Genomic DNA, 13,076 nt, shown 5'->3' with positions numbered 1-13,076 from the left:
GCATATCCAGAGTCTAGCATATAATAGGCAATATGTGTCTGATTAATGAATAAACTAGATCACTGTTTCAACTTTTGTTTTCTTCCCAAACACAAGTTTCTAAAAGAAATTTTTTTAAAAAGACTTCTCACTGAAGTACAGACAGGAGGCCAAAGCTTCATATTAACCTGTCTGCCTAACTGCCAGGCTCCTGAGGCAACTCTGAGAACTCCAATCTGAAAACCATACTAGAGTTCAGTTCAAAAACTAGTTAGAAGTACACAAAATACTCTAATTCAATGAATCTAGGTATCATAGTCTTTTAAGATTTTGGAATATATGTTTACAATTTTACTTAAATTTTGGGGCACCTGGGTGGCTCAGTTAATCGTCCAACTTGGTTTTGGCTCAGCAGGGAGTCTGCTTGAAAGGTTCTCTCCCTCTGCCTCTCCCCCACTCATGCTAGTGCGCATGCGACTCTCTCAACTAAATCTTAAACAAATTTACTTAAATTCTATGTACTCAAATATTAAATTACCTTAACCTATTATCATTCCTTAAGCTTAAGTGAATAAGGACATTATGGAGCAAGATAACTGGGCACTAAAGCTTTTTGCAAAAGAATTTACAAATTATTACAGATAATTTACTAAGAATCCTACTAATATATCTATAAACACAGTTTAACAATGAAAACTGAGAGAAAGGTGACACATGTGGTGGGGAAAAAAGTTCCTGCTAGAAGGTGAAGACTTTTTCACTTTGAGAATATCACCTTTTTTCTTAGAGTCTAGGAATTTCTTACATCAACAGACGTGAAAATTATGATCCAGGGAGAGTATATGAACACACAGAGAAAAAAATCAAAGGAATAAACATAAACCCTAGTTTGGGAGTCTGTCTCCAGAAATCTAATACAGATTTTGGTTATTTGAAGAAAAAGGAATAAGACACAGGCCCACACAACTAATTACCTTCTATCCTATTGGTGGCTTTTGCATGGCTTTCTGTGAACTTTTAACATGAAAAACACCAAATGTAACTGAAGCAACACAATATAATGAAGTCAAAACCCAGTCATAGAAGTCCACTCTAGGCTTTTCCAGATAAAAATAACTAAGGCTATTTGTTGAACTCTGTTTAATAACTAGAACTTGAAAACTTCCGATGTGGCCAATACCTAACTGCTTGTCTGCCCTCACCTCCCTAGCCATCTGAGAGTCACAAAGGTTGACAAAGTACATGAAGGACAGATTCTCTTCATGTGGCTGATCTATAACATCACTTGTCAGTGGCCACATTTTCTATTACATGGACTATGGAACCAGGAGGGCTTGTCTGATGTGATAGAAAAGTGAATAAACACACATAAAGAACAGAGAAAGTAAAAATGAGAGGCAAATCCCTGGTGGTCTGAAGTTCTGCTTGCCTCCCCTTTCTAAAATCTGGTTACAGTTTCTGCCCTTGAAATCCATGAGATTCTCATATCCTTAAATTATTCCATCCTGCTCAACCCCTATTATGCCATCAAGGTCTCCTGGAACCAACTTTACTTACTGAATTTCTTTTCTGAGCAGTCCTAACTATCTGTAAGGACAGATACTTGAGACTTATTCTTAGACGTCCTCCAACAAACAGAGAAAAATTACTTTTTTTTTTAAAGATTTTATTTATTTATTTGACAGAGAGAGAGACAGCCAGCGAGAGAGGGAACACAAGCAGGGGGAATGGGAGAGGAAGAAGCAGGCTCCCAGCAGAGGAGCCTGATGTGGGGCTCAATCCCACAACACCGGGATCACACCCTGAGCCGAAGGCAGACGCTTAACCGCTGTGCCACCCAGGTGCCCCAAATTACCTATTTTTTAAATAAAATAAAACTTGGAGCGCCTGGCTAGCTCAGTTTGTGGAGCATGCAACTCTTGATCTCGAAGTTGTGGGTTCGAGCCCCACGCTGGGAGCAAATATAAAATAAAAATCTTCAAAATAAATAATATAATAAAGTAAAATAAAACTCATTCTATCTTGCAATTACCATAAAAGGACATTGAGCCCTTTATAAATCTAAGAATATTCACAAGATTATAATGACCTTGTTTTTTCTGTCTTTGAAACATTTTGATATTTTATCATCCTAAAAATTATTTTATCATTATTCACCGATTATTCTCAAGTAAGTTTAAAAAAAAGTCTTAAATAATAAGAAAAAAAAGACTGACAGAATCACCCAAAAGAATGACCCAATAGTGAAATAACCAGTTTTCTGACTGCAGTGCCCAAAGTACTGTACCACCTTTTAAAAAGGAAAAAGCTAGAGACACCCACTTTGTAGTGTCTTTTTGGTTCTGTTGGTTTTTGCTTTCACCGAACACATCTGAAAATTCAGAATTTTTGTTTCCACAAAGAAAAGAAAACCAACAGAGGAAAACATTTCACAATTATTAAGACAACGTAGAAGACAAATGTGAAGAGACAGAACACAGCATTCCAGAGTCTGATGGTTGGGGTGAGCTGGTTGTAGAGGAAAAATTCCAGCCAAGTCTTCAAATAACAATATCCTAGAGGAATTTTCTCAAATTCCAAAATTGATGAGTGAACAATATATTTCTAAGAACAAAAAAGAAATACGGTGTTCTCATCAAGTTAGTCATTCAACAGGAAAAGATTTTACCTCACAATATTTTGTGACAAGGATCTGAGCCATCCCACCTTACTAAATGGCTACGTGACGGTATTCGTTCACTATAAATGATATTTGTACACCAACATTTACTTGATATAGTTCATATGTGGACAAATGCTGTAGGCAGGTGTGTATACAAAGGTGACTGGGAAGAAAAAGATGACATAAAGTGAAAAAAATTCAGTGGACTGATCATTCTAACTGGTATTTATATATCTAATTGGTATTTATAAATCTAATTGATATTTACAAATTGGCTTTGTAATTACGGAGCAAATTTGACAGTCATCGTCTCTCCAACAAAATAATGAGCCATTAAAGTTTTCAAAAATATTGGTTTTTAATGACACAAGAAGAACCAGAAATCATGATCAGCTGAAACCTAGTAGAGATGTAACTGAAATCTGGAATCAGTATTTACAAAATAACATGCATTTCAGTTCACGCATAAGAGTTAAAAAGCAGTTAACTGCATTCAAAGAACATGTCTATTTTGAGTATATATGTTTTCAAAACCAGAGATATATGGAATACAAATACAGACTTGCCATAAATAAGTTACTAAAATCTCTAATAAAGTTTTTCAGGATCACTTTATTCCTACTTTTGTAAATTACTTACAAAATGATTTAATATAAAACATTAAAGAGTTCATTGGATCCAGATGGTAAATGTGATGAGACTTTTTCTTGCACAGAGGGTTAAATTGAAGAAACCTAATAACTCAGTCAGCTTCAAATATTAATGTCTGTAAGCAAATCTAATTTCCTCTGGAAAACATAATGCCCTCTGTCTATACTAAAACTTTCTAAATAGGGCTGCCTGGGTGGCTCAGTTGGTTAAGCATCTGACTCTTGGTTTTGGCTCAGGTCATGATCTCAGGGTCGAGGGATTGAGCTCCACAGCTCAGAGCCTATTTGAGATTCTCTCTCCCTCTCCTTCTGCCCCACCTCCTCCACTCTTGCTCTTTCTCTCTCTAAAATAGAGAAAATAGATAAATAAATAAATTCTAAGACTTTCTAAGTAGAATTTCATATTTTTTAGTTTCCTGGTGGCTTCAATCATAGCTTCACCTTATTCCCTTATTACATAGTCATGGAGGGGTGAGGGTATGAAGTGTTTTGTGCTGACACACAGCAAGAATCAAAGTCACCTTAGAAAACAAAGTCCTTGGTTGGGGCGCCTGGGTGGCTCAGTCGTTGGGCGTCTGCCTTCGGCTCAGGGCATGATCCCAGAGTCCTGGGATCAAGCCCCGCATCAGGCTCCTCCGCTGGGAGCCTGCTTCTTCCTCTCCCACTCCCCCTGCTTGTGTTCCCTCTCTCACTGGCTGTCTCGCTCTCTATCAAATAAATAAAATCTTTAAAAAAAAAGAAAAGAAAACAAAGTCCTTGGGAAATCCAACAGTCTCTTTTCCTCTAGCACGTGAGTAGCTCAAGCTACTGTGAATAAGCATCAAATGAGGAAGGCAGCTTTTCATTTGGGGATGCATAATACCAAAAATATTTCTAAACACTAGAATCATGCTTGCCTTAATCCCATGAGAGATTAGAAGTGAGATCAATAGAGGGACAGAAGAGTTCTCTCTCCCTTCTCGAGCTCAATAGAGAGCAGACATTCACTAAGCAGGTTCACCCTATTTACTTTTTTCCCCCAAATGGACACTGGCGAATTTACCTAAATTAATGCCACTACACACATCTCTGCCATTTAATTTTTCTGGGTTGGCCTGCACTAATTAATGAGTGCCTTCTCAAGGATTTCTTTAGGGATTAGTGGAAAAATTTTCTATCACAGCCGCACAAAGAAAGAAGTTATTAAGTTCATCTGTCACTGAAGCATCAACTTATTAGGCAATTATACTTAACATCTCAGCTGTCACCAAACTGCCATCTGGAATTGAGACAGAATACCACGACAGTCCCTCTTGAGAGGTCCCTCTACAGCCACCTTGGTAATCTGGGCCAGAGTTCAATAATGCTTGTCAGTAAATATTTTCTGATATTTTAAATTCCATTTTCTCTGTTTATGGGCTTAGCAGAGAGGAAAACATGCTTACCACAGTCTTTTAAAAATATCTCTTAATGAAATATTAAGTGTTTCCTCACTGTTCTTATCCAAAGGCTAAATAGTTGAGTGTCATTAGTACTCGACAACAGATCCCATTTTAAATCATTTCATTTTCTTTATGGCTTTCCTTTGAACCCTTCCCAAGTTCTCCTCATCCCCATTAAGAACAATGTCCAGAGGTAGTCACCAAGAGGCACTGACTAACAATGGGGGAAAAATGGTAAAATTAGTTATACCTATAACTCTTAATTTCTTTGTGTACAAATATCACACTTTTTTGTTAGCAGATTAAAAAGGTCTAGATTAAACAACTGTATTCTTCATATTATACTTCAATAAAAGTGCCACTACAATTGAGCACACTGTCAGAACATGGTAATTCCTTGATAAATTGTTGCCACTAGTATTTCTACACTAGGCCATTTGCCGACTTCCAGCATATAAAAGCAGAGACGGGAATATTAAACAGCAAAGTGGAGTAACATGTAAATATATTCTTCATCTAAAAGATGACGATAACACTGAAAAAGAACTGGGATAAAGGGGAAAAGATAAAAGTGTTAAGCAGTGCAGTAAAAAGAGAGAACTGAAAAACAGTATAAGTTACTGTCATGCCTTCAAAAAAGAAAAAAATCTAAGTTCAGTAACAGTCTTTAATTTTCCTTACCTCTGATCTCAAGATTGTATGAATGGCTTCAATTTCCTTTCTTCTAGAATTAGGTAATTCTGCTACGAAAGAAACAGCATATACTGAATGTATAATCAATACCATGTGAATAAACAGGTATTTTATTTTATTTTATTTTTTTAAAGATTTTATTTTTATTTATTCGACAGAGATAGACAGCCAGCGAGAGAGGGAACACAAGCAGGGGGAGTGGGAGAGGAAGAAGCAGGCTCATAGTGGAAGAGCCTGATGTGGGGCTCGATCCCATAACGCCAGGATCACGCCCTGAGCCGAAGGCAGACGCTTAACTGCTGTGCCACCCAGGCGCCCCTAAACAGGTATTTTAAAGTACATATATTTCACTGAGCTTTCAACAGAATGGTATGCTGATGTGAGAACAAACTCAGAAGACATATGCCACTTGATTTTTATCACAATTTCCTATTGCCACATATGTGCTTCATCGTCACGTAAGGCATTCTTTTTGCCTATCTTCTGTACCTAGGTAGGACATCTACATTTCCGCCTTGGACGTGTTCATTAAAATTTTATTGTGGAAAATTGAGTTGTACAAATTAAATCTCTCTCTGTGGGCTTAGTTTAATTTCAGATGAAACTTATACAACTGGGGTTTAGGCCTTAATTTCTAACTTCTGCTCCCAATACTATCAAATAATAATGACCCCTAAATAAAGAATGAAAATGCACTAAAAGAACATTTACGTCAAGTAATGTGGGCACTGTCTATCTAAAATGGGAATGAGCTCAGTCTGCTCTTGTACACTTTCATTTAGAAGGAGAGTCAGAAACGGAGCGCCTGGCTGGCTCAGCCGGTGGAGTGTGCGACTCTTGATCTTGGGGTCGTGAGTTCAAGCCCTATGTTGGGTGCAGAGTTTACTTAAAAAAATAATAATTTTTAAAAATTTAAAAAAACAAAAAACAGGGCCAGAACTCAGCTCTGTTGATGCTACCAGAACATCATCATCCGGGGCGCCTGGGTGGCTCAGCTGTTAAGTATCTACCTTCGGCTCAGGTCATGATCCCAGCGTTCTGGGATCGAGCCCCAAGTTCAGCTCCCTGCTCAGCGGGAAGCATGCTTCTCCCTCTCACACTCCCCTTGCTAGTGTTCCCTCTCTCACTGTCTCTCTCTGTCAAATAAATAAATAAAATCTTTAAAAAAAAAAAAAAGATCATCATCAGATAAGATTTTTTTCTAGGTGCTAGTATTTTTCATTAGTCACAGCATTTTAATACCAAAGAACTACTCTAAGGAAAAAAAAAGAAAGAACTTCTCTGATTTACAGTTTAAATCAAAAGAAAATACAAGTGACATCCAATAAAGAATAGTGACAAACCCACTTTTCTTGTTTTGAAAATCACCAGGTGCGGTTGCTTCTGTGGTTGTTTATACATCTTGCTTGAAACTCTGACAGGATAGTCTAATTGCTACTCAGAAAAGAACAAATTATAATCTAGTCTGTTTAGGAGGGTCATTGTTAGAAGCAGAAATTGTTTCAAAGAGGGATAAAAATAGGTTTATGCAGCCCTCCTCTCTTACCTCCCTCCAAAAAAAAAACACCCTTGTCTTTTTAAGAATAACAGGGAGATGTTAAGCAGACCAAAAAATTCTTCCTTGCTGAGGGAAAACAGAAACAACAGCTACTCTTTATTAATGCTTACCTGCTAGGCATTTTATACTTATGATTTCATTTAATCCTTCCAACCCCATGACAGGTATGATTATATCTATTTAACAGATAAGGAAACTGCTTTATAGAGGTCAAGTACTTAAGAATTTGCCAAACACCCACAACCTATAATGCATGGAAGTGGGATCTCAACCTATGTCTAACTGAAAAGCCCAGTTCCTAACCCTGAATAAATCAGCACAGTTTTTGGTACAAGAGCAACTTTCTGATATTGCAAATATGGATAATCTTCAAGCTGTACCAAGAGTGCTATTTTGGAACTGTTATCTTGTTCACTGCCGGCACGGGATAGATGCTCAATAAATACTTGTTAAATGAATAAATGAACTGTACTCTGACCCTTTAAATGATTTACAAAGTCAATAAATTAGGTGTTAAGCAAGTTCTATTTTAATAGAAAGGGAAATAATAAAAGCACTAAGCAACTTTGCAGATTTTTAATTCTCAGCAATTTTTTTTTAACTGAGCATCTACTATGTACCAAGGAAAGTGCCAAATACTGGTAACATAAGGATAAAACAAATATAATCCCTACCCTGGGCATCAACATGGTAAGTGCGCTCAAGGAGAGCTCCACAAGATCACATGCAATTAACTCAGCCTGCCACGGACTGAGAGTGGTTTCGCCAAGTACCTGGCACGTGAGGAAGGTCATACAGGAAAAAAATGTTTTCCAAGCAAAGAAGGGTAGAGGAGGAGGTAAAAAAGGAAAGGCTTTCCATGCAGAGGCTTGGAGTTGTGTAGGTACTTCACAAAGTTCCATGTGGCAAGAGCTGTGGGTGCAAGTGCAAACGTGTGTAAACATGCTTATGTATGGCAATTTAGAGAAGGGGCGGGAATAAGAGGTAAGACTAGAAAAAGGAGGTTGATCTCAGACAGGATAGGTTTCTGGTCTCCCAAAATTAAGAGGTTTGGATTTTATCCTGTAAGGAATAGAGCTAAAAGATTTTAAAGCACCTATGTTTTAGAAAACTGGCACAACACAGAAAATGGAAGTGGAGTACAGAGAAATGCGTGACAGGATGGGAAGGAGAAAGTGCATGGGAGAGAGAAGAGGGGTCTGAACTAAAGAAAACGGGTAAAAATGGAACGGACGAATATAAGAAACAATTCTGCACAGGATAAACAAGATTTGGAATTGGAAACCAATTGGAAACAGGAAATGGAAAAGAAGGAGGCAAAACAAAGGTGACAAAGATTTCTAGTTTAGGAGACTGGGCAGATGATGAAACCATTAAGAATGAGATTACAGGAGTACATTTGGTAGGAAGAACAAAAGCATTCCACCTTAAGCCTATAGAACAGTCAGGTTGGGGGGGATGCATATTTTCTAGGAATAGTCAACTGTTTTCCCCTAACTAGGATACAAGGAGAGACTAGTCATTTCCCATGTCATCCAGCTCTCTTCTGTTCTAAATCTCAAGGTCACAACACCCTTTCCCCAACACAGGGAGGGAGAATCTCTTTCACTCTCATCCCCAACCTGTCCCACCTGATGCAACTCCCACCCAAGGTGTACTCCAAGCAGTAAAATGGATTTCAGCAGCTCTCCAATGCTTCTCCTTTCTAAAAAGACATAAATTCTAAAAATACTTTTTTTCTCAAAGTACCTTTCTCTACTTCAACCCAATAAAATGGAAGTTTCAATTATATCAGGATAAAAAAATTAAACCAGAATGCTAATTAATTTATAAGAAATAAAATTATCCAAGGAAGTGCTCTCATCCAAAAGACCAGCATCACCTCCGTGGAGGCAGACTTCCATTGAAATTAAAGCACTCTTTAGATCTAAATACTACTTGTGGAAAGAAATATCAAGAAATCAAAATGTTAACATAACCATCGATTACTATGTAACTCTGGGTCACTGTCCATTAGTTAAACAAAACAAGGACTTCAAAAATGAGTGAAAGTTGCTAAGGTTTGGTAGCGTATCTTCCTTGTTTTACTGTCGAAAAATGGGTGGAATGGGCAATTAGGCACAAAAATACATTTCAGCTGGAACGTTGTAACGTGTCACCAGAATAAGCAAAAATATAATAGGAAAAACTTATAGCCATGTTTAACAATATATTCGTCAGGACTTAAGATTCCCTAAATATTGTAATGAGTTGCTTCAATTGTTACAGAACTCGAAGGAAAAAAGCGACTATGTATCTTGTACAGATACTTTTTAATTGCCTCAGTATAAAGGAAAAGGATCAAAATCAGATCCGCCCCCAAGTTAAAGGCAAAGTAAGCGGTGGGCGTGGAAGAACCAAACAAAAATAAACTACTCGATGTAGGAGCAGTTTCAGTCTGCTCTGAGATACCCACAGTATTCAATGGGAGAAGAACCAGAACTCTTCCCCGGACCCCAGTGTCTTTCATCAGAGAAAATCTGTTAAGAAGAGGCAAAAGAAGTGTAAAGGAAAAAGGGAGGAGTGCCACTCCCGACGGATGGAAGTGGGAACCAAACGGGCGCTCCCAGGGTCCCAGAAAAGCCCTCCCTCCCATCGCTCCAGCTGTTACCTTCTACTTCCTCCGTGCCCTCCATCAGCATATCCTTTGTAAAGTTTGAAATCTGGTCAGTGAGGGAAGCCAGGCTGCCTCCGACTTGACCCAGCGACTGGCCCAAGCCGGAGCCGAGGCCCCCAAGCCAGGACGACATCGCTGCGGCTTAGAGAACGACCTGGTCTGCTCCGAGAAAAGCGTCCAGCGTCGTCGGACGATCCCGCCAAACGTCCTCGAACCGCCGCCTTCACGGGGCCAGTCCAAATCAAAACACTGAGGATTCGATAACACAATGAGGGGTTCCTAGGCAACGCCGGCTTCGGGGGGCTCCCACCAACTGCCGGACTCTGCCTAGAAACGCAGAGGCCTGACCTGGGACGTTACCAGGGGCCCGCCTCCAGTGCCACTGTCAACCCCGCGAGGCCTCTGCTCATTCCCACGACTTCCCAACGTCCGGGTTGGGCCACTTCTTCCTCTGCTTTAGTGACTTTCCTCAGTTCCGAGGGCAACTCCTGCCAACTCGACGCCGGCCGCCATGACACCCACTCTGAACGCGGCAACGGATCATAGAGAGGCGCCGCGCTGGCGTAGAAGGGCTCTGCGGAGCTGCCGGACGTGTCCTTGGCGCAAGGGAGCGTGGGATCGCGGAGGACCGGGAGAGGCCGGCGGGGGCCGCATACTTCTGGCGCGCAGGGCAAGGTCAGCCTCCACGTAGCGCGCCGGCTTTGGCCGCTGGGGGAGTGGTTTCAAGAGCTAAGGGTGACGCGGCGGTACCCGCCCGCTGCACCTGCGCTTCAGGCAGAGCCGTTCGTCAGTGGGTGCCTTGGAAGCCGGCGTTGCCCGGGAAGCCCCTGAACCCTCACGGTGTCGGTGAAACCTGAGTGTTTAATTCTGACTACACTAAGGCAGCGGTGCGAGGGCACTTGGCGGGGTCGCTGCACTGCGTAGCAAGCGGTTTTACTTACCACAGTTACTGTGTTGATTCTGCAACAGCCTCGGGCTACTCTGTGCCCGACACGATGATAGGAACTCAGGATACACAGATAGAAAGGATGGGCTGCAAACTCGTGTCCAGGCAGGAAGCACACGTTGTTACTTTCTATAGCAGGCATTTTCCCTGGTAGCTTTACAACTCATAGTTGAAACCCTGCCTTTAATATACCAAGAGCTTTGTTCATGAAGCCCGTATAACCTATGAAGTTAAAATACAGATCACCTTAAACAAAACAAAACTCATTAAAGGACAGCAGGACGACTTAATATGAAGAAATGCTGTTTTAACAGAAACTCTCCTATGGTGGTGGTGGCCTTAACTGTGCAAGTGCCTACCCCTCTCACAGTCCTGTTACACGAGTGGGTGCACGCAGCAGTGTGTCTTGCCTTGCTTGATTTACTCCCTAGAAAAAGAAAGGTCACGTGACTTACAAATACTTGCCGCAATGGGACGGGGGCGCACCTTACCTGGCCAGAGAGACTACCACTTTTTTTTTTTATGATATGTTAGTCACCATAAAGTACATCATTAGCTTTTGATGTAGTGTTCCATTATTCATTGTTTGTGTATAACACCCAGTGCTCCATGAAATACGTTTTTTGCTTTTAAAAAAGAGTAAGTCTGCAGTCCTTTTAAGCATAGCACTAAGTATACTAGCATTTTTCTCTTTGATTTTATTTACAGTTGGGGTGAGCAAGATTACATTATTTGTGACTCGAACATTGGGAATGCCTCCACTATTTAGAATCTGATGGCACAAGACAATAGTAGTTCTTCCTGGAATCTGAATGCTTTTAAAAGAAAATTGTGTCCCATTCTGAAAGTGTTTATTGTTTTATTTGTAAGACATCAATGCCTAAGGGTTAGATGTGCGGACTCCAGGGCCTGACTGCCTGGAGCTGTTACTTATTAGCTGCATGACCTTGGGTGGTTACTTAGCCTCCCTGTGCATCAGTTTCTCTTTTGTAAAATGGAAAATGATAATAGTGTCTACTGGGTGGGGTCATTAGGATTAAATAGGATAGTATTTTTAAGTGCTTGGAAGAGTGCCTGGTACCTGGTGAGTTCTATTTAAGTGTTTGAAAAGTTTCAAAAATGTGGCATACAGTTGACCTGCAAGTTGGATGTGTTTACCATTATTCTGGGCACTGGGAGTACAGCAGGAGAAAAAAACATGTAGTCCCTGGTCTCACGGAGCTTGCATTCTACTGGGAAGGGACAGATGATGAATAAAATGTAATAAATATAGCCAAGTAGTGATGACTGATTGGAAAAAAAAAACAGGATAAGGATCATATGGAAAAGATAGGAGAGACGGCACTTGTAATGTTATTGAAGGTAGTCAGGGAAGGCCTCACTGATAAGGTGATACTTGAAAAGATACTTGAAGGAATTAAGAGAATGAGATATGTCAGGGCGCCTGGCTGGCTCAGTCGATAGAGCATACACCTCTTGATCTCAGGGTTGTGAGTTTAAGCTCCACGCTGGACCAAGAGCTTACGTAGGGAAAGAAAAAAAAAAGTGAGATATGTGGATATATATGGAAAAGAGCAGTACAGGCAGAAAGAAACAGCTAACGCAAAGGTCCTGAGGCAGGAGGGTCCTTGGCAGGTTAGAGGATTAGTAAAAAGGCAAGGATGGTTGGAGCAGAATGGGGTGGGGAAGGGTGGTTAAGTGATAAGAACCAAGAAGTAAGAGTAGGAGGGCACAGATCACATAGGGCCTGGTAGGCCATATTGTAAGGACTGTGGCTTTTACTGAGTAGGATGGGGCGCTATTAGCAGAGTGGGAAACTGCTTTCAGCAGAGGAGTCAAATGAACTTGGGACCTAACTGGGTTTCTGGACCACAGTGAAAAGTTTAACTAGTGTGAATCTAGCTTTTATTGCCTACAGCTGTAAATTCTCTGGAAGCAATCCTATAAATTCATGTCATGCCATAAAGATACCACAATTAATGAAGAAAACAAACACAATTACATGCCTTTACATCATTTTTTGAGTAATTAACATAAAAAGCTATGTAATTAACATAAAAAGTCCTGAAAGTTCTTTATGGGGCATTTTTCCCCCTGTGGGATGAACTATAGCCCAAGAGACTTAAAGAATGATTCTGATAAATAACATGATGTTTGGGATGTGCTTCAAAATAATGGGAGCAGAGTAGATGAAACAAGAATCGCCAGGAATTGATCATTGTTGAAGCTGGGAACAGGTTTGTTATACTAGTCTTTTACTTTTGCATGTATTTGAAATTTTTTATAATAGAAAGTTAAAAGACATCCAAGTGTGATGAAGTTTGGATTGAAAATGTCTTCTTCCTTTCCTGCCATATATCCCTATAGCAACATGGATGTTCGTTTATCACACAATGAGTAGCAAAACCACCCCTGCGCAATCATCACCTCAGACAGAGCGTGAGAATTTGAGTGGCTCCAGGTGAAGGGGTCTAGGCTGCCTAGCTGAAATTCTTTTTTTTTTTTTAATGA

At 40.2% G+C, this 13,076-nt stretch overlaps 1 protein-coding gene across 4 annotated transcripts in view; it reads right to left on the bottom strand.

Annotated features, from left to right (window-relative positions):
* Positions 1-10,345, bottom strand: part of TRIP11 (thyroid hormone receptor interactor 11) — a 65,402-nt gene extending 55,057 nt beyond the window's left edge. The window contains exons 1-2 of one of the 4 annotated variants that reach the window (XR_005837648.1): positions 9,614-10,345; positions 5,394-5,455 (exon numbers count right to left, since the gene is read on the bottom strand). Coding sequence is in view for 2 of the 4 variants with exons in the window: in XM_008698523.2 (XP_008696745.2) it covers positions 5,394-5,455; positions 9,614-9,752 (201 nt within the window). In the remaining 2 variants the exon portion in view is untranslated. The remainder of the gene's footprint in view (positions 1-5,393; positions 5,456-9,613) is intronic. The other 3 variants (XM_040641518.1, XM_008698523.2, XM_040641519.1) reach the window with 3 other exon arrangements.
* Between the last annotated feature and the right edge of the window lie 2,731 nt (positions 10,346-13,076).

Source organism: Ursus maritimus, unplaced genomic scaffold, assembly GCF_017311325.1.
Source record: "Ursus maritimus isolate PB19 unplaced genomic scaffold, ASM1731132v1 scaffold_25, whole genome shotgun sequence".
Classification (NCBI taxonomy): Eukaryota; Metazoa; Chordata; class Mammalia; order Carnivora; family Ursidae; genus Ursus; species Ursus maritimus.
The sequence above is the reverse complement of the archived record's forward strand: the minus strand, read 5'-3'. Positions and strand labels throughout refer to the sequence as shown.